We start from the raw sequence: 25,159 nt of genomic DNA on the forward strand, positions 1-25,159 counted from the left end.
AGCGAAGAGCCGCCATGACGGTGCGGTAGCTTCCCCGTAGGCAGGCGTTGCCATGGCAACGCGCGCGCGGCCGCCCTCCTGCTGCGTCCGACGTCACATCCGGCGGTGCGGCGCCGCTTCCTAGGTGCGGAGGAGGGGGCCGGGGAGGGGGGCGGCATCTCCTCGGGACCGGCTCCCGGTGCCGCCGCCGCCTGCCCTGGGGGCCGGGGGCCGGGCTCCTGCCGCCCCCACAGCTCCGTAAGGCTCGGGGGGGCTGGGGGCGAGGCCTGGCGGGGGCAGTGGCCCCGCTCCCCGGGGCTCGAGGTCGGGTCCCGTTGGTCCCATAGGGTTCAGGGGCTGCGTGTGCGGTCAGGGGGTGCCGTTCACTCAAGGGGGGGCGAGGCCTGGGGCCTGCTGCCCCCCTCAGTCACAAGGCAGCACCTCTCGCAGGGACCCGGTGGGGGTGGTGCTGTGCTCCTGCGGGGAGCAGGGACTGGCCCAGAGCGGGGGCGTCCCCATCGGGGGGTCTTTGGGGGGGCCTGCCTTTGTCCAGGGGTAGGCAGGGGGCGAGCCCAGCTTGGCAGGGGGCTTCTCCCTGGTCCCCAGGGCGAGGCAGAGCTGACCAGCGCTTGTGTTTTGTAGGCAGCAAGGAGCAACGGTGGCACCGCATCTGGTGGTGGCAATATGCTCGCGTCCCGCTTTGTTGGCCCCCCACCAAAGCCATGCAGAAGGATTCATTCCAGTAACTTGCGGTGACAGTGAGGTGCGGAGGTGCAGCACTGATTCCTTACTGTTTCCTGACAGCATACTTCGTAAGAGTTTGCTCCTGCGCTCTGCGGCGCTCCCCCACTAGGCTGTGCTGCAGCCCTACATCACCCTCGCAGGTAGCCTGCTTTTTTAGCTAGAGGATGTTTGTGGGTTCTACTCCCCACCCACCAAGCAAATACACTCAGTTTATAAGGAAGTAACCATTTTTTTTTCTTTTTAAAGCTACCTGAGCAGTCTGGTGGCTGAGCACGTGATTTTCCTATCGCTAGCATCAATGGGGCTTGGAGCTTTGCTCAGCACAAACAGCAGCAGAATACAGGCTCGAGTTAAGCTCTTGTGTTTCTGCAGGAGCAATGTAGGAATAAGCAAAATTTCCAGTTTAATATTGATGACAGAGAACTATGTGAATGTAGAAGTAGGGCAGGTGAAAAGTTAGGTGTGTGTGTGTGGGCAGACAGTAGTTTAGTAACTTCATTTTCAGAGTTACTACTGTAGGTATAGCAGAAAACACGTGAATGTGGAAAAAAGACCTTCAGAAGATCAGTTACCGTGAGCTGCTAGTCGCAGAAAGTCATGCATGCTTGTTGTGAACCAGCTTTTGAGCGAAATGGTGGCTGCTGTGCTTCTCTGATTGTCCTTGAAGGTTTGGACGGACCTTTGACAGGATGTTGGGATTTCTGAAGAACCCGGTTGTGGTTACTGCGGAGATAAATGTGAACCTCGTGGCACTGACTGTGATGGGGTTAATAAGCCGGCTTTGGGGGCTTTCCTATCCCCGTGCTGTGGTGTGAGTAAAATAGTCTGCTTCCTACTTGACCAACACAGACTTTTGTTTTTTAAGCGTTTGTGAGTAAGAATGGAGGCGTGGCAGAGCAGAGCTGGCCTGATGTCAGTCTCTGTGTGTAAAGTGATAGTGTCTCCCTAATAGAAACCCCTGAGGGGAAGGTAAGGGGGCCAAAGCTATGGTGCTTCCTTATATTCTTAGCCTTCTGCCAGTGGATCAGTATTTCCTTCCCTAGACTCTCTGTAGCCAGGATACTTCTAGTTAGACTTAATGCGTTTCTGTCTCTTGTGTTTCAGTTTTGATGAAGTTTATTATGGCCAATTCGTTTCCCTCTACATGAAGAGAATCTTCTTCGTCGATGACAGCGGCCCACCTTTTGGCCATATGCTGCTAGCTTTGGGAGGTAGGGTGCCTCCTGAAATTGAGAACTGCCTGCTGCTCAGGAAGAGAGAAGTGCTGGTTAGAAATGAGTTTTCAGATCCTCTCACTGGGGAAGAAGCACAAGGCAGCTGAGAGATCCTGATGTAAAGAGAATTAGGATTTCCCTTATTTAGTATTGTTATGGGGCTATTGCATGAGCACTGGGGAAGTGATGGAGCCATGTATCCATTACCTCATTGTTATCCAGTCCTTTGGATGAAGAGGAAAGTAAGATGAGAGTTGCTAGTGACCAGAAATAGTAGACAACAAGCGGAGTTTCAGGCCTGAGTTCCTTTCTGTAGCTGAGATATGCACAGCGTAAGAGTGTCTGTATGGGAAGGAGGGATTAAATATACGTGTCACTGTGTCATTGAGAATTTGTTGTTCCCAGTTTATATTCTTCATGCCTCTGCACATTATCAGTCACTGCTGCAGGCAAAACAGTGCAAGAGAGGATCCTTTTGGAAAGTGGGCTTTCATGCACGGAGAGGCTGTGTGTTTGAGAGATGGTTCCAGGACCAGTTCAGCACCCATTTTTATACTTGTTTTGACACTGGAAATTCTGTGTTGTTGCTTATGCTGTAGGTTACTTAGGAGGATTTGATGGAAACTTCTTATGGAACAGGATTGGAGCTGGTAAGAACTGATCTTCACTGTCTCATTCTTTTGGGGAAAAAAGCAGTATTTCAGCAGCTGATGGACTCCTTTTGCCTGACTAGTGGAAATAATATTTTATGTGACACCCTCAGTTCCTCTTAAAGTAGTGTTATGTTGGTCTCTAACAGAAATTCAAGACATTATGATTCTACAGCACAAACTTTTAAAATCAGTTAAAATAGTTTAAGCAATACAAGCCTGTCAATAGGGTACTCAAAGTAAAAATTAAATTCAACGACTTGTTGAATGTAGTTATAGTCCTAAGGAGTTCTGTACTGATCAGGCTTCTCTGCAATGAATATCTTCCAAATCTGTGTGTGTGACTGTTATCTCTGATTTCAGAATATAGCATGAACGTTCCTGTTTGGTCCCTGCGACTCCTGCCGGCTCTGGCTGGTGCTCTCTGTATCCCTTTAGCATACCAGATCTTGGTAGAACTGCAGTTCTCCCACTGTGCCGCGCTTGGAGGCGCTCTTCTGATTCTCCTAGGTAAGTTTATTCCCTGGAACCCCGTTCTTCATTCAGGGGGAGAACGGTCCTGACCTGTATCAGTCTCTGCTGTGCCTCTCTCATCCTTAGAGCTCCGTGGCTGCCGTTCTGGGCTGAGACTTTATATAAGATACTGTTAGTTCCCTTCGTTACTGAGCAAAGTGGGCAGCCTTAACAGCCTCACAGAAACCCACGTTTCTTGCATCCAAGGAGTCCGGTACTCTGATCCTTAGAGGTTTACGGGACGAGTTACAACATACTGGTTTATAACAGCAGGATGACCCCACTTACAGTTGGAGCTCATCAAATTTCTTCATCTCCAAAACGCTTGTGGCATTTGCACCGTGATTTGACACTGTTCTGGTGTGTGTGTCTCAGTTGTTGTTTTTTTTTGTTTTTTTTTTTCCTGAGATTTTGCTGGAAGATGTCTGAAAGGGAAAGAGCCTTTCATCAACCCTTTAGTGCTCTGGAGGAACTAGGAGAGACTTCTAGCTAACTGCTGCTCTGGTTCTGGTTTGGGGAATCCTGCACAAAGCAGTTCCTTGCAGCTCCCTTTCTTAAAGATTTGTCATCATGCCTGCTTGGGTCGCTGACTTGACTCTTGCTGCCATGAGAAGCGTCTGGATCTCCCAGCATTGATTTTCTTTGCCTTTGAAGGCAAGCACAGCAGCTTTATCTGCCTCTTGACAGACTCTGCTACTTGTCCATCTCTTTGTCTTTGGAGACGGTTATTGGCCATGTACTTTGTTCCTGCTGGAAGGTTTTTGTTCTTTTAACCCAACACCTCCCTGTTATAGCCAGTAGGATTGCATATGAATTGGCTGTCCTTGAAGGGGCAGATCCTTCTGTTGCATAATGATGTTATTGTCTGACGTGGCACTTGCCTACAGATAAGTTTCTCTGCTTTTGTCTGTCTCTTTTCCAACAGAGAACTCTTTGATCACTCAGTCAAGGTTCATGCTCCTGGAATCCATATTGATTTTTTTTATCCTACTTGCAATTTTGTCCTACCTGAAGTTCTACAATTTGCAAAGGCACAGGTAAAGCTGGATTGCCTCCCATCATTTTGGGTATTCCTGTGGTGACTCTTTGTCACAGATTGTGACAGTTTTGACTGGTAGCAAGGTTGTCATTTTATAATAAAAATAAAATCCCCTGGGAGCGCTCCTTTGCCCACACAGATTTTATATTGTAAAGTTTCCTTCTATCCACAGAAACACTGAGGATAATAGGATAATTTATGCTCCTTTGTTACCAATTACAGGCACTGAATCTAGAGATCCTTGTCTCTTCTTGTGATTTCACACGTTCTCTGATCCTTGCAGAGGTTAAACTAAAGTAATCTTTAGTGAAATAAAATCATCTGTAAACTGAGGCCAGCAAGTGACTTAAGGCATTTCTTTTATTTTTAGTATCAGAAGGCAGGTAGTGTTCAGTGTTGCTTTTCAAAATACAGAGAGGTACATTTAAGAACATCCTGTAGGACAGGGCTGAGAGTTTGTGGCTTGGGAGGTTCAGAATGAGATACCTCTGAGCAGAATAAGGAATACAGGAGGTTTTTTCAGGTCAAATTACCTAAATTCAGGATCCTAAGAATGTGTCCAGATATCACCTTAACATTGTTTTCTTTGTCCTTTTATTTAAGTTCCTTCTCTGCAAGTTGGTGGGTTTGGCTTCTGTTGACTGGAGTGGCTTGTTCTTGTGCAGTTGGGTAAGTGACGGCATGTCTGTCTGTCCTGCTGACTTTCCTGCCTGCCATCTGAGGTATCGGAGGGGCTTCAGATTTTCAAGATTCGTTCTTGGTGCTTTTCTGAGTGGACCTCTTTATGACTTTTTATGAGCTAGACTGTTTCTATAGAGAGGATGTCAATTTACAGCGAGCAATACCGGGCATAAGAAGGTCCAGGGAAGAGCAAAACATGTTTCTCGGAGATAGCTTTATGTTTAAATTTAGCATCAGCATTTCACCTCTCCTTCATTGTTACCTGAAGCTTCAGTAAGTCAGAATTTATAGACCCTGTGCTTTGTGATCTGTCACCTTGTTATCAAGAGGTTTGTCTATGACTGCAGTTATTTAATGTAATGAGCAAACAAATGACGTCATGTGGTGTTAAAGCCTTGAAGCTTATTTATGTTGTTGTACCACACTTGTCTTGAATCTAAGCCCTTGGACTTAAATGCATCTGGTTCAAGAGAAAGTTTGAATGTTTACATCATGCATTAAGTAATAGTTGTAAATCTGTGTAGTTTTTAAGCCTGTTCAGTTTTTATGCGCTCTCATTTCAGAGTGAAATATATGGGCCTGTTTACCTATACACTGCTCTTGGCCATCGCAGGACTCCACTTCTGGCACATGTTAGGAAACCAGAACTTGTCAAATGTAGGTGGTGCAACATGCAAAATATATTGTGTGTAACTTTTCAGAACAGGAGCCAGCTGGATGCCTTGTGAGCCCTCAGATAACAATGCTCTCTGTAGCTGTTTTTTGCACTAACGTTCTTTGTCATGGCCTGCAAACCCTCATGCCATAAAACAGTTCTCCAGCTCAGTTGCTGGGGAAGATGGAGTTAAGTTTAAGAAAAACATGTATATAGGGCTGGCTTTTCTGCTCTTGTCCATGCCTTGGTGATTCGTCGCTCAAAACCTGTAGTGTTTCACAGACCTCCTGCTGGCTCCAGTTCAATCCTCAGCTGAAGTTATCCAGCTGTCCTCAGAGTTACAGCTGAGTGAGGGTGGTTGGGGAAACCTAAAAAAGGCAAACAAAACAAAACAAATGAACGGGCATTTTTAGGATTTTTAATACCAGGAGCATCAAACTAGTGAGTTCTCTGTGTTCTTTTAGGTTTCCTTACTGTGCCATTTTCTAGCTAGGGGCCTGGCCCTCATCATCATCCCCGTGGCAATGTACCTGTCCTTCTTCTATGTTCACTTGACTTTGCTGTATCGCTCTGGGCCTCATGACCAGATTATGACAAGTGCTTTCCAAGCCAGCTTAGAGGTAAATGAAGTCGTGAAACTAATTTTTTAGGGGAGAAGAGGGGGAAATGTGTCCTGTGTTCACAGTTAGAAGAAAGGTCTGCATTCTTGTTCCTGTGATCCTGCACATTTGTTCCTTTTTTTTGTGTCATTTTACTACTTTGCTGCTGTAGTACTGCTTTAAGTTGAAGCAGTGAGGACTGAAATCCTAATAGCAGATGAAAGGCTTTTCCCAGTGAACCAAGAACAATATGTTCAGTCTTCTGCTGAAGATTTGTCCTTTCCTACAGGAAACTCCACAGAAGGATACAGTGCTGAACTCTTAAGTGATGACTTTATAAACTAAAGGAGGATTGTATGATTTACAGTAGAAGAGTGTTTAGTCTGTCTCTTGAAATAGCATGGCTTTAGGGAGATTTCCTAAAACCCCGTAGAGGTTACAGGCTTTGATGTGTTTACTTTCTGGTGAGTATGGTGCTGCAAGATTTGATTTTCGTAGATAAAACCAGATGAGAAGGCATTACGCTAAGATACAACTATGTTAAAGTAAAAAGTGACTCTTAATAGAATTTATACAGCCTCTGAGTTGTTTCTGCTTCTTTCCACTTACCCTTTCCTTATGCTTCTCAGGGTGGGCTGGCTCGAATCACTCAGGGTCAGCCCTTAGAGGTGGCCTATGGCTCTCAGATCACTCTGCGGAACGTGTTGGGCAAGCCCATGCAGTGTTGGCTCCATTCTCACACGAATACTTACCCCATCAGGTGAGAAATCTGGTTGGTTCTGTACTGTTAGGGTGAAAGTATGCTTCTTCATCTGACAGTGCAGGTATCTCAGTTTGGGTCCTGCAAATGTCTTCCTTAAACCTTCAGAGAACACTGCAAATGCACAGATTCTCTGTGCTGTGTAGGGATGGAGCCAGTGATCCAGTGCTGGTTTGTGTAGCAGTGACTGTTGAGCACAGAAATGTACTGTTACACACGTGTTTTATTTTAACTTCTGTAAAGGTATGAGAATGGCCGAGGCAGTTCCCATCAACAGCAGGTGACCTGCTATCCCTTCAAGGATGTGAACAACTGGTGGATTGTCAAAGATCCTGGAATGTGAGTATGCAAAATATTTAAATGCCAAGCTGCTGTAATCGTAGCTTCAATACACTTCCAAAACCTAAACTGGGCACAAGTTGGACTGGATGTTAGTTTCTCTGTGTATGGATTTAGAGGCGATTTGTGATTGTGTGCAAGTAATTTCAGCTGCAGAGTTGGTAAGGGTGGCTGTTTGCAGTCCTTCTCAATACGTTAAAAGCATTATTGAGGACTCAGAAATTCTGTCTGAACTGCATCTGCCGGAACATGGGCTGTGCTGTGCACAAGGGGAACTTTAAAGAGTCATGAGGCTGATGGAACTCTTTAGGTGCTTTGCATGAAAGTGAGGTTCAGCTTTTTGAGGCATGGGAGCCATGGCATTAGAGTGTTTTGATGAATTTCATCAAACTTGAATGGGTCTCAGAAGACAAGAGAAATTACCTTTGCAGACTGAGTATTTCTTTGTATCAAAAGTTTGAGATGAGCTGTAGAATCTGCCGCATCAGGAGAGATTCCAAGTGGGTGTCTGTGCCTGAGAGGGCTTGGTTTGTGCTAAAGTGTTTTGGCATTGTAACTGTCAGGGAGGAGCAGGACTCTTTTTTCTTGCGGTTCTGCCGGTAAAAGCCCTTGTGTGATATCGTTTTACACTGATTAAAAAGTTGCTTTTGTAGGTTTCTTACGTTGCTCTGGGAACTGTATAAACAGTCCTACCAAAAGGCCTGTGTAGCATTATAAATCATATCCACACTGGGGAAGTTTGTCCATACTGTAAACCTTTCAAGTGGGGACCCTACCAGACTCCCTGTGAGATCCACAGAAACCCAGTATCTTCCTATCTTCAAACTCAGGACTCCCATGAACCCTGGAGGATGTGAAGTTCTTCTATAGAACAACAAAGTATAGGCAGCAGTTAGGTGAACTGCAGTGTTCCCCCTTGCCAAAGCATGCATTCGCCCTGTCCAGAAGCAAGATGAGAGCTTGGTCTCCGTGGTGGAAACGTTAGTCATTGATCTCTCTTGTGATCCTGCCAAAAGTGCCATCAGCTGTAGTAAGAACACCTGTCAGACCTCGCTGAAGCACTTACTCATTTCACTGAGGCCACCAAACAGCTGCTGGGTGGGAATAATCTGAAGTTGCTCCTAACTGACCTAGATTCAGACCACTGACATAATGGCTGGGGTGTCGGTATCCCATCCCTGATCCCCTGAGTCATTCTGCCCTTAACTTGCCTTTGCCATGATGAGCTTTCTTTCCATTCTGGTACGATCTACAAATTGTCTGGATTTCCCATCTTGCTGCCTGAATGTCAGTCCCTATCTGCAGCATCTTGACCTAACGCCTTGTTCATGACAAGGTTGCATTATTTAGAAAGAAGAATGTGACCACTTCCTCTTATGTGTCACTCCACCAGGCAGCAGCTGGTGGTGAGTAACCCACCCCGTCCTGTCCGGCACGGACACATCGTGCAGCTGGTCCACGGCATCACGACTCGGTACCTCAACACGTGAGTCCTTCCCCTATCCTTTGCTCCGCCAAAACTTCTGGCTTATTCTGCTTTGTTGTGTTTCAGAATAACTGCTCGGGGTGAAGTGCAGTGACCCTTGCACATGTTATACATGTTGTTATTTGTGGATTCTTAAAATGGTGGGGCTAGGAAGGTCCTCACATGGTTAGCTACACAGGCCATCCCTGAGCCCCAGGGAAACGATGCCCTGTGCTTATTTATTTTTCTGCAGTTAATTTGACAATTGGATCATCAAGTCAATTGCGTGTGTCAGTGAACACACCCTGTTCAGTGCCTGCTTGCTGTTTCTGGTCTTCTGTACTGGTGGCCTTTAGAGGGGCTAGTGGTGGATTCAGCCTCGTTGACAATTCGTGATAATTCTCAGACTAAATACACAGTGCCTTTGGTGAGTCTTCATCCCTCCTCCTTCACAGTATTTTGGCAGTATTTTGGGTGACTGTTAACACAAAGTCGTGTAATGGCTCCACTGAATTTGGTGGCACACACCTGCACGTAGGGTGCGCTCTGAAAGTCAGGAGGATGTGTTGGAGAATTCTTTGTGCTGTGGCTTGTTGCCACAGATTCTTGGCTGTTTTGCAGAGGCTGCAGCGTTGAAATGGCGCCCTGACCGCTGCCCAGAGGGAGTCAGCCTGTACTTGAATATCATGCACACCAGGAAGGGGGGCATCCTGAGCTTGGGCTTTTGCTATGTCCCTTCCAAACCTAGTCTGTTCATTTTTGGAAACCCAAGTGAACAGCATCTCTGTTTGTCACAATCGGTGCTTGTTCTTCAGCCCAGGATGGCAGTTGTCTGCATTGGCTTCCTCTGCGCCTGCTGCTGGCAGCTCTTGGTAGCAGGGAGTGTTCTCCTTCAGCATAAACAGTGCAGTCTGTATGAATGGCTTACTTGGGTTATTCGCTTTATTACTGAATCTGCTCTAAGCCAATCCACTACCTTTATGGGTTTCTTTTTTTTTTTTTTTTTAACGGTTTTGGAAAATAGTACTGGAGGATCTGTGAATGCTAGTTTTTCTCGTCTTACAGGCATGATGTTGCTGCCCCTCTTAGCCCTCACTCCCAAGAAGTTTCCTGCTATATTGATTATAACGTCTCCATGCCAGCACAGAACCTCTGGAGAGTGGTGAGTAGTCAAAGGGAAGGGAGGAGCTCGTCGTTTTCCAACAGAAACAGCTGAGACAAAATGCTAATCAGAAGTCATCTCACTGTTGTAGGAGATTGTAAATCGGGAGTCTGACACAGATGTGTGGAAGACAATTCTGTCAGAAGTGAGGTTTGTTCATGTGAACACCTCTGCAGTGCTAAAGGTAAGTGGATTTATATTTATTTGCCTATAGCTTTTCCTCCATGCAACTCATAAACTCATAAACTACTAATCTCATTGCTCCAAAATGCGTAAACCACATAAGCCCAATAACAAAATAAATAAATAAATGAAAGGAAACAATAAACTTGCTCAATATGGTAAAAGGGCAGCATGTGTTTCAGGTGATTGTACTCATGGCTTCATTCTTTCACGCCATGCAGAGCTGTCCTGCTTCTGAGAAGGTTGTGACCATTGTATACAACCGAGCCTTAGATATTGCCTCAGAAATTGATGCTGAGTCTGTGTAGTATATGACAGCAGATGGAACAGTGAAGGATCTCTTCTCAAAGCTTGCCAGAATCACTGAATTTATGGCTGTAGCATTTGTTCAAACGGTATTGCATGGTGACTCGTCACATACTTACTAGCTGTGATCAGCTGCCCAGTCAGGGCCTAGGAACTTCCAGCCTGAGGTTCAGATTGGCAGGACTGTAAGTTTAAAATCATCTTTCACTTTCAGCTCAGTGGAGCATCTTTACCTGAGTGGGGATACCGGCAGCTAGAGGTGGTTGGAGAGAAGCTGTCCAAAGGCTACCACCAGAGCATGGTGTGGAATGTGGAAGAGCACAGATATGGGAAAAGTACGTCTCAGCCATGTTCTCTAAGCTAATGTCTGTGACTAAGGCAGGGGCTTCCTGCAGTGGGGCATTGGTGGAAGGGCTCAGTCTGGTGGAATTACTTCTGTGGGGATATTCTCAGGATCACTGACACGGGGATGTCCACACTCAGACATAGTGGGTCTGGACAGCCGTTCAGTGGGCTTTGGTTCTACCACAATGTCAGAATCTTTACAAGTCTCCTCAAATAGCTCCCATAAATGTAGTGCTGAAGTCCTCCTGGAGTGTGAGGAGCTAAGGGTGTATCACATGGGTGTTCCCCTTTCTAGGTTTCTAGCTGTTGCGTTATTTCTGAGACATAGTGTTTTCTTCCAGGCCAAGAGCAAAAAGAGAGGGAAGTGGAACTCCATTCTCCCACACAGATGGACATAAGTAAAAACCTCAGCTTCATGGCAAAGTTCACAGAATTACAGGTGAACGTTTTACTATTCCCTTCATCCTTTCTTCTGTTGCAGTAACCAAAGCATTTCTGCAGACTCTGAGCCTGAGAATTCCTTGGTTCTTCCTTGCTGATAGAGTAGTTTGGCTTCCTCGCTGAAAAAAAAAAAGAAATTATGAATGCACTTGGGCATTAGATGACAGCACAACTGTCATCTGCTGTTAGAAGTGTGTAAAAAAAGAAAAGAGGAGGAGCAGTTGGGCATGCTAAGTTCTCTGAAGCTGAACTGCAGCACTGTGTTGTCTGCGGTCAGTAGTCTCGATGCCCCTTACTAACATTTCAGAAATTCACTAAGAAAAGTTCATTATATAAGAACAAATAAAAGCGTTTTATGGATAAATATCCAGTAAGAAATATGAAAAATATTTCTCCAATCTCATGTTAAGAACTTACCATCTTACATCTGAAGTTGTCCATCTCTGCCTGCTGTCTCAGTCATCATTCTAATTCCGAAAGCCTTCTGTTCACTTTTTGTTAGTGGAAGATACTCACACTGAAAAATGAAGACACGGAACATAAGTACAGCTCCTCTGCTCTTGACTGGATCACAATGGATACAAATATTGCCTACTGGCTACACCCGACCTCTGGTGTAAGTACAAGAGGTGGGAGTAAATGCGAACCTCGTGAAGGAAGCAGACTTCAGTGCTGATACGTACTCAAGTATGAGTGAGAGCAGGGTTGCAGTTCCAGCCAAGGAGGTGGTCCAGGATGGACACCTTACTGTGTCAAGAATTTTTAACATTTCAAAGCAAACATTCTTTTTCTGAGGGGTGGGAACATGTGTTTTTTGTTTGTTTGTCTTGTGATACAACTATGACCGTGATTTATTTTAATGAAATCATGTCATCTTGCACTTTTTTTAAAAAGGAAAACTTCACTTTAATAGTTTCCATTACTAATTTAGAAGAAGAGCTCATTTCCAATAGCATCTTTTAACTCCTGTACATCACCAAAGAGTCTTAAAAGCGGCAAAGTTTATCTGCTTGCTTCATTCCAGGAAAGATAAGACTACTAGCCAGGCACATGCTGAAGTTTAATTTAGCAAGTATGTGTAGGTAATATTTGAACTTACCTAAAAGAACTGCAGCATGTTCCTTCTTCTGGCTTAGACCATCTTCTGTCCAACAGGCCCAGATCCATCTCCTTGGGAATGCTCTCACTTGGGCTTCAGCTAACGTCGCTGCTGTGATCTATGTGTGTCTGTCCCTGTGGTACTTGGTACGACGAAGGAGAAAAATTTATGACATTCCTGAAGGTCTGACTCCATTGGGGGTGGCTCTTGGTCTATTAAACTTTAATGGACCCAAAGCCACATTTTTTTTTTCAACTAAGTGCTTGGCAATTACCTTTTCCTGCCCTTTAACTCTGACATTTTTATTTGGGACACACAAAAGTATAAAGCATCCCTTTTTTCCCCTACAGCCAGCATAGTATTTGAGTCATTCCCTGGACATAAAAGAGCTCCAGGCATCAGATTTGGATTCTACTGAGATCTTTTGTGCCAGATATAAAAATAATAGAGATAGATACTGGCTGTATGGGGAGGGATTTATTTTAGATACGGTATTTCCAGCAGAGGTTCCATCTCCTCCATGTGGCCAGGCAGTTTTATGCCGACCCTTCTGGCAGTATATTCTGTTGACGTGCTGTGATACTGCTTCGTGTTGGCAGTACTCTGTCTTGATGGGTATGTCATAAAGGCATGGAAAAAGAATTGTAACCATTCCCCTCAGTTTAAGTGTGGTAAAGTTAAAGGCCATATTAGCACAAGCTATTAAAAAAAAAAAGGCAAAAATAAACACACTGTGAATGGATGGCCTTTTAGAAACTTTAATTTGCAGGGCCTGTGCTTTGAGATGATGCAAGTCAGAGATGTTCTCCTGTCTCCCACAGATGCATGGCAGCTGTGGGTATCAGCTGGGGAGATCTGTGTTGGAGGCTGGGCTGTGAATTACCTGCCCTTCTTCCTGATGGAGAAGACACTTTTCCTGTACCACTACTTGCCTGCCCTCGCCTTCCAGATTCTCCTGATTCCCATTGTATTACAGCATCTCAGTGATTATCTCTGCAGGTATTTCATTTTTACAGATAGACAATTGACATGTCTTTTCTCCAGGGTTGGCACCTTGGCAGGAAAGCCAGGAAAAGCAGTGGGTTTTTGTGTTTTTTTTCCCCCCCAGCACTGGCATTTTCCTTTAGAAATAATAAGCAATATTTATATCTTCCTTTTGGACAGAGCATTCAGCTAGCATTATGTAACTTGACCGCTCTTTCCTTCTCTCATCCCAGATCACTGCTTTCTAAGACCATGTTCAGAGCACTGATCGTAGCCTGGTTCTCGTCAGTGTACCTCGTCTACTGCACATTCAGCCCTGTGACCTACGGGGAGCCCTCCCTGTCTGTTGCTGAACTCAAGGACTTGCGCTGGAAGGACAGCTGGAACATCCTTATCCGAAAACAGTAACACTGATGGTCTTGTTACAGGCAAAAGGGAAGCACAGCTTTTATGCAAAGCCAAGAATTTGTTGTTCGTATTGCAGGTTTTTTTAAAAGGCTGGTCAAATAATTGCTAGTAGTCTGCATCTAATTAGAAAAAAAATCTTTTATTAAAGAATACTATTACAGACAGTAGCTCTCCCTTCCCCCCATCCCTCTGTGTCTGAAGGGTGTGGATTTCAATCAACAGCAAGTTATCACTATCCCAGATCCTTTGCTGAGAAAAGTGCATTGTAAGGGGTTTTCCTCTTTTCTGGGAGTATGGTGATGGTTTCTTGCTCTGTGTTGCACTTGGGGCCATTTTGTATGTTTCCCACCACCAATACACTTTGGTCTGCATTTCGTTGTTGCAACAGAAGTCCCTATAACCAGCCACTCCTCATCACGTTGGGTACTTTTCTGTTCTCTTTGTTACTCCTGGGTTTTGCCAGCTCCGAAGTTCACATTTTTAACTATCAGTAATAAGTAAGTAAGTGCTACATTCTTCAGCATCGTACCATGCCTGTATTCTTCTACTGCATATTCTGTGCCCCCACTTTCAGTGCCTTTGCTCTCAGCTGCATGATGATACATTTCTCTAAACTAAGAACTAAGGTAAGATTATAAATAGGTCGTTTTTGCAGAGAACGTGTTAACTTTCTCTATGTATAATCATGCAGCATAACCATCATTTTTATACTGTTAAGCAGAAGTAAGATAAATTGGGCATTAGAAAATTGCTGTTAAAGCTAAACAAGCTAAAGCAAGGTTCCAGGGCAAGCCACGAAGTCAGACAAAGCCAAATATATCCAGAGGCCTTGCAGCCCTTTATTAACACCTATGGCCTGCTATTAGCAGCAGCAGCGTATTTGTTCTGAGATACAGGGTTACACCTCAGATCTCACTGGGAGAAGAACTCTGAGCAAGGTAAACTAATCATGCAGGAAACCTGCTCTAACGTGTGCATGTGTTCAGGGTAAAACGATGTAAGTAACTCAGCCCACGCCCTAACTTGCAGCAGCAGGGGAATTCATAAAGTAGCAGAAAGTGCAAATTAAGGACTGTGGGGTGGCTTTTCATGGGGGGGGCATGTAACAGCATGTACCTGTACATGCATTCACTGAGAGACACGGTACTGTTGCCACAGTTGTGGAGTTTGGTTTTTTTTTTTTTTTGGCTGCAGCAACAGGCTCTTGCACTCGCGATCAAAGCTGACCAAGAACATCAGTCCTAGACAGACCAGGGTGCTTTTTACTGTAGAGTTCCTTACTGCCCTATTGCTGCCCTAATAGATGCTGTTCAAGGCTGCCTTGATCTTCTCCCCATGAAGAAGTTATGATCGAACACCTGTCATTTGCAGATTTAGTGCCTACTTACAGCTGCACTAATAGCTAGTGCTTCAGTGCAGCATCTCATGCTCTAACTGTCACTCTGACCTAAACAGCATCCAGTAGCCATTAGGAAATAGCCATCTCTTGAGCATTCAATTTTTGTAATGCTGAAGTGTGGTGCTCACTAGATAACCAACCTTTACTGACATCCAGCGTTGACAACACCAGGACATACTGACTGCAGTTCTTGTTTTTTTTCTCTAAAGCTTCAGCCAATACAGAACTATAATAATTGAGTCAATGTGAGAAAGAACTGTTGAGTGTAATAGCATCTCCAGAGGTGTTCCTTTTTGTACATTGCTGCTGTAGCACAGTAACACTTTTTATATAAAATGGTCATTGCTGTTCACTGTTTATTCATTTCTTTATTAGCCAAAGTAACACATCCACAAACAATACAGCCAGACTCTGGTTTAGAAAAAACTATAATCAAATATGAAAAAAATTCCTTTTCCTAACATTTTCCCCTCAACCCATTTTTAAAATTACTCTAAGTACAGATTCGAGAAGGATACAACAAGGACATTTTCAATGGCCCAACTTCATTTCAGATTTTTTTTCCCGAAACTTTGTATTGCTGCAGTATCACTTATTTGGGGGTAAACTGCAGAAACTTGGCTGTCAGTGTTTACGCCACCAGCTTCTTGTCTGATTTATGTTGATGGTAGTGGTGGTTTTTTTTTGTTTGTGTTGTTAGAAAACCAGAACATTCGTGAGTTTAGTCACCGTGACTGTATATGACGGTAAAAACATGTCCAGCCAGCTGTTGTGCCATCAGAAGGAGGGTCCTGCAATTCACAGCTTTCCCCCTTGCCAATTTTACCACCCAGCTCTGGAAGCGGACGGATTCCGCCCAGCAGAATCTGCAACCAGCAGTACAGAAATGCCCTAAACGACACTAATACTGACAAGGTCAGGTTTCTGTTTCCATGAGCAACTCAATCCAGTTGGAGCTCATACGTTCACTAACATTCAAGGGTACAAAAATTGAAACCTCTGCATACAGCGCAGCAAGGTTCAGGAGCTTACCCTGAAGGTATCACTTAGGAATGAGAATCACAGCACTTCTTGGGCCTGTCCTCTCAATGAGCTGTAAGTCTCCATTTGTCCCAGACTGGCTCTGTTTTATCCTGGGGGAGAGATTACCCCACAGGTGAGTTCCTGCCCCCACAAGCCACTACAGGTTACAAAGGAGGTTGGCCAGCAGGAGAGCAGTGCCAGAACTCAAGGTCCCAAGCAAGGTGGAGAAGAGTAAGGACTGCACCTGCTTGTTTGAATTAAGAGGGTGTGATCTAGTCTGGGAAAAAGAGACTGTCTTCCTGCTAAGAAACAGCAGCATCAGGGAATGGGGTAGCTTGCTAAACACCTGGAAGCATTCACCTTTCACATGAGGCTTCAGCAATAGATTCCATTTTGAAAATTAAAAAGTAAGGCAGGCAGAACTGCCTTTAGCCAGTTCACTGAGTAACAGAACAGATCTCTCAGGGAGACGGGGAGGGGTTTTTGAGCGGAGAGGTGCAGTAGTCCAACTCCTTCCTCTTCTCTCCGCAAGAAGTTTCGCAGCAGCAGCCCCCCCCCCCCCCCGCTGCTATGATAATTTAAAGGGCACTTCACCAACCGCTTTGTTGAAGTCTTTCTTTCCCAAAGTTGTCTTCAGTGCTGGTGTGGACCAGAGGCAAAGCCTTCGGGCTGACCGGTTAGTGCGGACGGCTGCTGGACTCCAGGTGGGACCGCTTGCCAGCTGCCAGCACGTTGCTGCTCTCTGCTTGCTCAGGGAACGGGCGCTTGTAGGTCCGACTGTGGCCGTTCATTGCCCCTCGCTGCCACTTGCAGATGTCTCCGTTTAGGATGTCTTGAATGTGCTGCACTATGAGGTTTATAGCAACTGCAAAGAGGAATGGGAAATACAGGACAGGTGTAGGCTTTCTTGGCCAAACTATCTAGAAAACGTGGAGCATCCCAACTCAAGTTTTAACAACCAGCCCTTAAATGAAGCTACGCCGGCCCTCTGCAGTGAGGTCAGATCTTAGCAGGGACCAGCAATTCCAGCATCAGCTTTAGAACTGGTGTCCTGTTTTGCATCTCCAATTCCTTATCGCTTGTTCCAGCCCTCCATAGCCTGAGCAGCTGATAATCCAGGTCAGGCTCTGAGCAGCTCTCTCCCCACCAGCAAAACACTGCACGCTTAAAAGCACGAAAACAAGGCAGGGGTGTGCCACGTGCTCTCCCCAGCCCCATACGTGGGCTCCCCAGAGAAATCAGGCAGAGAACTGAACTCCCTCTTACCCATGTTGTCAACTCCTCGGGGGATGATCACATCTGCATACTTCTTCGTCTGCAAAACAGCAATGGTGATGGAGACCGTTACTGGGGAAAGGCAGTTTTATTCTAAAAAGAAATTGCTAAAACTAGAAACTGAGCGCAAAGATGGAGGTTTTATGCTCTGGTGTTGTAAGTTAAAGCTCTCTGTCACAGTAATTTAGAAGTTACGCTGGGTACCATACAGCAGATTTAAGGCTTGATCTGACTGTCCCTTTGTAGTTAATCACCAGGAAGAAGCAGCAGCCCAAGTGTGGAGGGTACTTGCTTTTACACTTCAGAAGAGTATGCTGTCACATCGAGGCTGAAGCCTGTTTAAGAGTTGGACCTAATCAGCATTTCACAGGCCATTGCTAAATCTCTGCTGAGAGCCAAGGTACCCAGTGCACGTGTGAAATTCCTTCCTGCTTCTGATGGCATTTCATTGATTTTTACCATACACATGGCCCCTGCTTTTCAATTTTTTTCCTACTTATAAAAAGGCTGGTACATTCAGCAATTCTAATAAGTATTTTACAAATCCCAGCATTGCCTTGATCTAACCTGAGCTGCTGTTTTCCATCATATTTTATCCACATAGAGGATTTTGTCCTCAAAGGGTTTTTACAAATTAATTTGGTTATGTGAGCACCTAAATTGGTTTCCAGCAGACTCTCAACAGGGAACAGTGGAGAAAATCAGAGGTGGACCATTACAGAGTTCTAAAGTCTGCCCATTACACCACACAACGCAAGACTAATCTTTCTTTCTGCAAGACTTAAGAATAAATGCATAGAGGGAGTTTTCCCAGTCAAAGGGCCCTATGCTAAAACAGCCATTGTGGCTAGCAGTGAGAAAACGTGCATAGCTGCTGGAGATTTCCGTGGTGCTTACAGGGAGAAGGGACATAGATGAGGCAGATGGCAAAGCATAGAACTCACTCGTGAAATACAAATACCAAAAGCTGTTGCCACTGCTGCTGCATCTACAGTTCAGCTAATCCCCAGGCGACCCCGTTCCTTCTCTCCCCAGAAATCACAAATCAAGTTAGCGAGACATTTAGTACCGGTAAACAGAACTCCTCAAAGGCAGGTTTGACGAACGTGGTGTACTGAGTGAGGATCTGCTCAAGGTCCCTCCCGCGTTTCATATCTCGCAGAACTGGAACAGGGAAAATAAAAAAAAACACATGAGTTTTACCACATGCATGTGGAAGGATGAGGAACACCAGCAGAAGCAGGCTGATGCTGCCTCTGACAGCAGTGCAGTACCTCTGCGGGACAGCCTGACGTCGGAGTCTGTGTCCACAAAGAGCCGGAGATGGAACATGTCCCGAATGTCTTGGTTGTAGAAAACCAGGATCCCCTCAAAGAGAACGACGTCAGCAGGATAAACCATAGTCGTCTCCGCCAGCCTGCCATGAAAAAATACCCAGAGCACGCTGTTACGTGGGGCCTGCACCACACTGAGCAGTCTGTCCCAGCTGTGCCTGGGGATACCAACACAAGCCAGGGAGCGCACCAAACTGGAACCTACCTAGAATGGGTCACGAAGTCATAGGTGGGTACCTCGACTGTCTTCCCTTCAACAATATTTTTCAGGGTTGTGTGCATCAAATCATTATCAAAAGCGTCTGCGAGAGGAAGGTTTAAAAGAGGAAGAAGTTCAGATGCTGCTATATCAAGTGCTCTGCTCAGATTTCCTAGACCCGTAGGAAAAGCACGTTGTCCAGTATTACACTAGGAAAAAGGAACTCAGAGCTATTTTTTCCTACCAGCAGCAGTCCGACACCCCCCACCCAAATTACAATTGTTATATTTGGTTACAGAAACGAGGGAAGAGAGAATTTGCTGTTCTCAAGAAACTACAATACACTTAATTTAAAATCCAAATGTAAAGTTGTTAATTGCGTAATTTTACTCAGTAATTGCATAATTTTGTGCACCTCTGTTAGCTGAAAGTAGTTTAGAAAACCTCAGATATTTGTAATACTTTTCAAGAGCATTATCCACCCTGTTGAACCTACAGCAGGCACTAGACTTCAGCCAAGGGCAGATCATCCTTTCATTTGCAATTAGCAGCGTGCCCCAGAGCAAAGAGAGCGGTTGTTTATGTGGACAAGAAATACCGGGAAAGAATTTGGGAGCCTCTGTGATTTACTACAAAACCTTTCAACAGCTGCAAACAAGGAGACAAGAGCATCACGCAGGCCTGGATGCTCTCCACCTCCCCTACATTGCTCCGTGCATAGGCGCAGTTAAGGGCAGTAACTACCTGCAGCAGCTTCCAAGGTCTCACAAAACTGGCACCTACACTCGAAATACAAACCAGTGTTTTGGTGGGGGAAAACGCAGTTCTGTCCCCTCCCACGCCTCCAGCGCTTCTTGCTGACCGCAAGCCCCTTAAGCACCAGCTGGCCTCCAACCAACCCAACCGCGTCTCAGCTCCGTTTGGGAAAACCGAGGCCCCGAGGCAGGGAGGAGGCTGCGCAGGTGCAGCTATAACAAAACACCGACCCCGTAACACCCCCGAGCGACCCCGTAACACCCCCGAGCCCATAAGGGAGCTCCTGGAACCCCCCCCAGACCCCCCGGGGGTCTCTGCACAGCCCCAGGCCAAGCCCCCCCGTCAGCCCAGCGGCCTCCCCGCGCCACACGCCGCCCGTCCCTCACCGGGGTGGTCGAAGTTGTACTGGCCCTTGAGCGCCTTGGCCTTCTGCTCGGCGCTGAGCGCCTTGTAGAAGCGGTCCTGGCTGAGGATCACCACCTGCCGCTGCCGCTGGTCCACCTCGTTCTGCCCCAGCAGCTCCATGATCTTCTCGCACACTGTGGACTGAGAGAGGCGGCTGGGGGGGGGGGCAGACCCCGGGGAGCCCCCCCCCCAGGGCACCGGGACGGGGCTGGTGGGGGCCTCCCGCCGCCCCTAACCCGCCGCCCCCCCGCCCGGTGCCGCCGCTCACCTTGCCGCTGGCGGTGCCGCCGCTGACGCCGATGAGGAACGGCTTCGGGTGCGGCCGCTCCGGCTCCGGCTCCGGCTCCGCGCCGCCGCCGGGCCCAGACCCGAGGCCGCCACCGGCAGACGCCATGGCGGGGGGGACGGGGCGCGGGGCACGCCGGGAGATGTAGTCCGCGGGGGGGGGGCACCTACAGCGGGGCGGGGCGGGGCGGGGCGGGGCGGGAGGCGCGGGGGGGGGGCACGGGGTGCGCGCGGGGGGGGCGAGCGGCGCGTGCCCGTGAGCTGCGCGTGCACGCCATGGGCGCGGGCACGGCCCCCGTGCGGGGCGGGCGGGGGGCGCGGGGTGCGGCGCAACGGGAAGGGGGGGGCGGCCCCGGCCCCGGCCCCGGCCCCGGCCCCGGCCCCGGCCCCGGCCCCGCTCCCGCTCCCGGCCCGGTCAATGATTAACGCCGGCGGGGCCCCATCGCGGGGCGGGCCCCGGCTGCCTCTAGGTGCGGGCCCGGGGGCGGCGGGGCGCGGGCCGGGCCGCCCCGCGGTGCCCCTGAGCGCCCCCCGCATGGAGGCCGCCGGGGCCGGGGCCGGGGCCGGGGCCGGGGCCGGGGCCGGGGCCGGGCCCCCCCCGGGAGCGGAGCGGGGCCCGCGGGCGGTGGCGGCGCTCAGCAGCGGCCCCGCGGCCTTCGAGGGGGAGCCGCCGCCCTACTCGCCGCCCGACCCCCGCAGCGCCCACCTGCTCTGCCCGCCCTTCGCGCCCGCCTTCGCCCCGCAGCCTTCCAGCGCCTTCCAGCCCGGCCTCGGGCCCTGCCCGCAGCCCGGCGCTCCCCTGCCCTTCATCCCCGTACGTCGCCGGGCCCCGGCACCCAGCTGCGCGTACCCCCCCGGGGGAGGGTCCGACCCCGGCGGGTGCCCCCCTGACGCCCCCGTTTTGCCTTCCAGTTCGAGCCGCGGCCCAGCCCCGCGCCGCCCGCCGCCAGCCAGCAGCCGCCCAAGGACTACCTGGTGGAGTCGGTGCTGGTGACCGTCTTCTGCTGCCTGCTCACCGGCGTCGTCGCGCTTGTCTACTCTCACGAGGTAAGGGTGGTGTGGGATGGCTCACCCCAAACCCAGCCGCCGTCCCCACGGGGCCCCGCTGACCTCTCGCTTCCTTCCCCCCGTGCCAGACCCGCGCCGCGCTGAGCCGCGGGGACGTGGCCCAGGCCAAGGTGGCGTCCAGGAAGGCCCAGTCGCTGGTGCTCTTCAGCCTGCTCTTCGGCCTCTTCGCCTCCTTCAGCTGGGTCGTCTACGTCCTGGTGGCCCTCTACCTATGACAGGGCCCCGAGCCCCAGCAGCACGGAGCGTGCCGGGGGCTCCTTGCAGCCTGGGGGGCTCTGAGCGGACGGAGCGGCCGCAGCCCCTGTGTGGCATTGCCAGGGCTGCTGCGGAAGGAGGGTGACGACCGGGAGGAAGGTGACAACCGGGCGCCATCAGGAATTGTCCTGCCGAGGCAGCACCGGCGCTCGCTGGCTTCCCGGAGGCCACAGCCCAGGCAGGACGGATGCGGACCAAGGCGATGCTGGCGCCGAGCCCTGCCTGAACTGGCAAGGAGCTGTGCTGGCCCCGCTGCACCGCACGCAGGATCGGCCTCTGCAGTAGGTATTTAGTCCTGTGGCTGGGACCGTCCCTTGGAGGAGCAAAATTCCCGGTAGCAGCAGCCCAGCTCAGGGATGCAGCAGGAAGCGCACGCTGGATGCTTGGCAGGGGGAGCACCTTGCGGAATTGGGGCTGGAAATGGAGTAAACGGCCAAGAAGTTAACGAAAGGCCAAAGCGTGCGACTGCTCCGCACGGGCAGCTGCTGCTCTGGGCATCCAAGTGCACCCTCCCCCTGCCAGTAATTAATAATGTGAGGAAATATAAAAATACGTATTTTAGCTTTTATGATCATTCTGCACGCGTAACTATGCTGTATCACCACCTTGTTGCTGCTTCCAGTTTTAAATAAAATACAGGCACAGCCAGAGCTTCTGTTTTCTATGCACACCATGGACCCTTCTTGACCATGGCTTTAGTCCCCAAAATTTAGTGCAAACCCTTCTGTGATCGCTCAACCTGGGATTTCCCCCAAAAGCAGCCACTCCCTGAGCCAGGCGGGTGGGAAGCTGCTGGGAGCCGTTCAGAGCAGGAGCCCCCAGCCCACCACTGTTCCCAGGGGGCCACCTGGGCTGGGAGCGAGCTCAGCAGCTGCAGAGCTGCTTATAATCACAAAACCAGCTGGCAAATTCGGGGTCGCAGCGTGACGCTGCTGGGGACGGGGACCCCAAAACCTGGCCGAGGTCACGGAGCCTGCAGCCCCCGCAGGTGCAGCTGGGACCAGGCCCCAGGTGCCGGCCCCCGCGAGGAGCAGGCGTTGTGTGCTCGCTCGGTGTCTGGGCATCCTCCTCCCAAGCCGGCGGATGCCGATTATTTCCAGAGGAATTTTGAACCCCGTCCAGGCCTGAAATAGCGCGGGAGCGTGTGTGGCCGCCCAGGCAGCCGCGGGGGTTATTTATAGCCATGGGCAGTCAGTGCGAGGCGGTTGTGCTGGCGGGGCTGTGCCACGCGTTTTGGGGAAAGGAGACACCCCCCCCCCCCCCCCCCCCCCCCCCCCAGGTCCCAACAGCGGGCACATCGGTGCCCGGAGGGTGATGGGAGCAGGTGTCCCCCTGAGTTGTGCCAGGGTTGGGCTTTTGTTAGGGCGAGAGCAGCTTGCTGGGAGGTAAGTAAGTGATTTACAGGGGAAACTTAAAAGCAAAAAGGGCCAACAGCAGGGGAAAACCCTGGGGGGGGTGGGTAAAACATGAGAAAACATGAGGCCACACCAGCTCAAGAAGCGGATTTGATTGTCACTTTAATCCACAGACTGCTGCATGCACTGTAAACAGGATCATTAGGCAGGTTTGTTACTGGTGTTTATTTGTCTTTAATATAAAAGTTACAGGTTTGAAATGTCTGCGGGACGATGCCACCATCAGGACCGGGTTAGTGGTAACTATATAATACAGCCTAACAGCTGGGGATGGTGGGAGAGGCTGGGGGCAGTGCAGGGCGCTGGGCACCGCTTCTCCCCCTCCCTGCCCAGCGAGGAGACCGAGACCCCCCCCCGCTGCCCCCCGAGGGAGGCGAGGGGCTCGCAGCGGCTGCCCACCAGACGTGGCCGCGCTCAGAGCTTTTCGCTGGCCGAGGAGCTGCGGCCGTGCACGCCTCGTGCCTCCCGTCCCCACGCCGTGAGCCGAGCTCCTGCTGCCGGGGGCTGGCTGGGAGCGGGGGGCTCTCGGCTCCGCACGCAGGGCGAGAACTGAAAGCAGCTCACACACAGCGAGGGAAAGGGGAGCAGCCGCAGGATGGGGGCCGCGGACCAGCTGCACCCGACGGCTGCCCCCGGGCCTCCTCGGCAGCGGGGGCATCGAGCCCACGCCACGCTGCGCCTCCCCACACAGCCCGGCACACGGGGAACTGAACCGATGGGGTGTGTTTTAGTGCTATCACCACACACGATACTCCTAGGAACAGCCTAAGCTACAGCACACTGCGGTGGTAGTGACGTGTTCAGAGCCAGCAGAGCCCTGTGCCAGCCAGAGATCGGATTTTTGCCTTTTCACAGTCTCGTCGTGTTGTTTTTTAAAATCTTACTTACAAAGCAAAACCAAAGTACTACGTCCTGCTTCAAAGGCTGCGACGCCTTCAGGGATTGCAAAGCCTTGACCAGACATGGCATGCAGCTCCAAGGCTGGTAGTGCCATAAAATAAAATAAAAAGCTTTTGAAGTGTTCTGACTCAGGTGTCGTGTTTGGCACAGCGAGAGCCCTGCTCCTCCTGCTCTGGGGACTGCGAGGGCACGAACGGGGGCGGAGGGGAACACTCGAGAATTTTGCTCTGCTCTCACAACCAGACTGCAAAGCCGATGCGGACGCACGAAGTGGACGCGTGCTTCAACGCGCCGTGTCTTGCTCTCGCCAACGCTCCCACGGGGCTGCCGATGTCGGCGCAGGTGTCTTGGTTTGGATCCCACCACGGGTGTGTCGGAGGCCACTGCAGCAGCTTGGGCAGCGCGAGGCAATGCGCTGGGAGCCCGCTGCCTGCAGCTTCAGGGAAGCGATCGAGCTGGACACAGTCCTGTGGATGGGGTAACGCCGCCGTCGCTCCCTGCTGCAGGCTGGCAGCTGGAGCCAGCACGTCCAGGGAGCCGCGAAAGCTTTGCAATCTGTAGAAGGAAGTGCTCGCACCTCTGATTCACCCAGAATAAACAGAGGCTTAGCAAACATTGACCTGCTATTGAGAAACAAATCAAGGATGCTCTGCAAAACATCCTGTATGAGCCACTGCTCTAAAACTGCAGGATTTTGTCAGACGAACTCTTAAAAACCTGTGACCACATGACATGGGTCTGAAAAAGGCCTTGCAAGGCTGATAAAATCTACAGCATATGCCCAAAACCAGGACCCACGCTGTAAACAACTGAATGAGGACAGAAAGGAGGGAGGGGAAAGGGCCCAGCTGGGGCTGCACTGGCAAGGACACCCTGGGAGAGGGGACACGGAGGGGACAGGAGGGGACAGGGAGGGGCTGAATAAGGCACACCGGACAGACAGACAGACAGACAGACGGGTCACGCTGGGCGGGCAGTGCTAACCCCTCTCCTGTGCCAGGCAGGGCTGGGGACAGGGCCTGGCTGGGGCTGCTTCCAGAGCGCGGGTCGCGGAGCACAGCACCGGGGCTATCCGGGTGGGGAACCCCCCGAGAAAAAATTTGGCAACGACGAGAGGAGAGGAGGGGAGGGGAGGGGAGGGGAGGGGAGGGGAGAGGAGAGGAGAGGAGAGGAGAGGAGAGGAGAGGAGAGGAGAGGAGAGGAGAGGAGAGGAGAGGAGAGGAGAGGAGAGGAGAGGAGAGGAGAGGAGAGGAGAGGAGAGGAGAGGAGCGGAGAGGAG

At 49.8% G+C, this 25,159-nt stretch overlaps 3 protein-coding genes across 10 annotated transcripts; 2 read left to right on the top strand and 1 right to left on the bottom strand.

The window, feature by feature from the left end:
• The first annotated feature begins 2 nt into the window (after nt 1-2).
• On the top strand, nt 3-13,728 carry POMT1 (protein O-mannosyltransferase 1). Of its 8 annotated transcripts, none has more exons than XM_040531756.1 (21): nt 8-124; nt 622-863; nt 1,391-1,534; nt 1,828-1,934; nt 2,537-2,587; nt 2,951-3,097; nt 4,026-4,137; nt 4,743-4,808; nt 5,384-5,477; nt 5,940-6,095; nt 6,704-6,834; nt 7,078-7,173; nt 8,567-8,659; nt 9,704-9,800; nt 9,892-9,984; nt 10,504-10,624; nt 10,976-11,073; nt 11,578-11,691; nt 12,231-12,357; nt 12,996-13,173; nt 13,392-13,728. In XM_040531756.1, the coding sequence occupies exons 3-21, from the start codon at nt 1,413-1,415 to the stop codon at nt 13,564-13,566; spliced, it is 2,178 nt and encodes a 725-aa protein (XP_040387690.1). In that variant the 5' UTR covers nt 8-124; nt 622-863; nt 1,391-1,412; the 3' UTR covers nt 13,567-13,728. The 8 variants fall into 8 exon arrangements, with proteins under 8 accessions (XP_040387694.1, XP_040387695.1, XP_040387692.1 ...); XM_040531755.1 differs by having other exon boundaries at nt 622-742; XM_040531754.1 differs by having other exon boundaries at nt 107-237; nt 622-742.
• UCK1 (uridine-cytidine kinase 1) lies at nt 13,652-20,383 on the bottom strand. The gene is made up of 7 exons (XM_040531762.1): nt 20,226-20,383; nt 19,939-20,098; nt 18,803-18,899; nt 18,538-18,680; nt 18,333-18,427; nt 17,255-17,303; nt 13,652-16,853 (listed from the first exon to the last, which is right to left on the bottom strand). Exons 1-7 carry the CDS (start codon nt 20,349-20,351, stop codon nt 16,666-16,668), a joined length of 858 nt encoding a protein of 285 aa, XP_040387696.1. The 5' UTR covers nt 20,352-20,383; the 3' UTR covers nt 13,652-16,665.
• Nucleotides 20,350-22,213, top strand: PRRT1B (proline rich transmembrane protein 1B). The gene is made up of 4 exons (XM_040532063.1): nt 20,350-20,366; nt 20,816-21,056; nt 21,155-21,289; nt 21,379-22,213. Exons 1-4 carry the CDS (start codon nt 20,350-20,352, stop codon nt 21,523-21,525), a joined length of 540 nt encoding a protein of 179 aa, XP_040387997.1. The 3' UTR covers nt 21,526-22,213.
• The last annotated feature ends 2,946 nt before the right edge of the window (nt 22,214-25,159 follow it).

The sequence above is a fragment of the Cygnus olor genome, chromosome 19, assembly GCF_009769625.2.
Source record: "Cygnus olor isolate bCygOlo1 chromosome 19, bCygOlo1.pri.v2, whole genome shotgun sequence".
NCBI lineage: Eukaryota > Metazoa > Chordata > Aves > Anseriformes > Anatidae > Cygnus > Cygnus olor.

Coding starts and splice junctions, on each gene's coding strand:
- PRRT1B (XM_040532063.1), top strand. Junction 21,057..21,154: donor CTCCCCTGCCCTTCATCCCC/GTACGTCGCCGG, acceptor TTTGCCTTCCAG/TTCGAGCCGCGGCCCAGCCC. Junction 21,290..21,378: donor CGCTTGTCTACTCTCACGAG/GTAAGGGTGGTG, acceptor CCCCCGTGCCAG/ACCCGCGCCGCGCTGAGCCG.
- UCK1 (XM_040531762.1), bottom strand. CDS start 20,351: ATGGCGTCTGCCGGTGGCGGCCTCGGGTCTGGGCCCGGCGGCGGCGCG. Junction 18,900..19,938: donor GTACAACTTCGACCACCCCG/GTGAGGGACGGG, acceptor TTCCTCTCGCAG/ACGCTTTTGATAATGATTTG. Junction 18,428..18,537: donor CGTCAGGCTGTCCCGCAGAG/GTACTGCACTGC, acceptor TCCCTGTTCCAG/TTCTGCGAGATATGAAACGC.
- POMT1 (XM_040531756.1), top strand. CDS start 1,413: ATGTTGGGATTTCTGAAGAACCCGGTTGTGGTTACTGCGGAGATAAAT. Junction 2,588..2,950: donor ATGGAACAGGATTGGAGCTG/GTAAGAACTGAT, acceptor CTCTGATTTCAG/AATATAGCATGAACGTTCCT. Junction 7,174..8,566: donor ATTGTCAAAGATCCTGGAAT/GTGAGTATGCAA, acceptor TCACTCCACCAG/GCAGCAGCTGGTGGTGAGTA.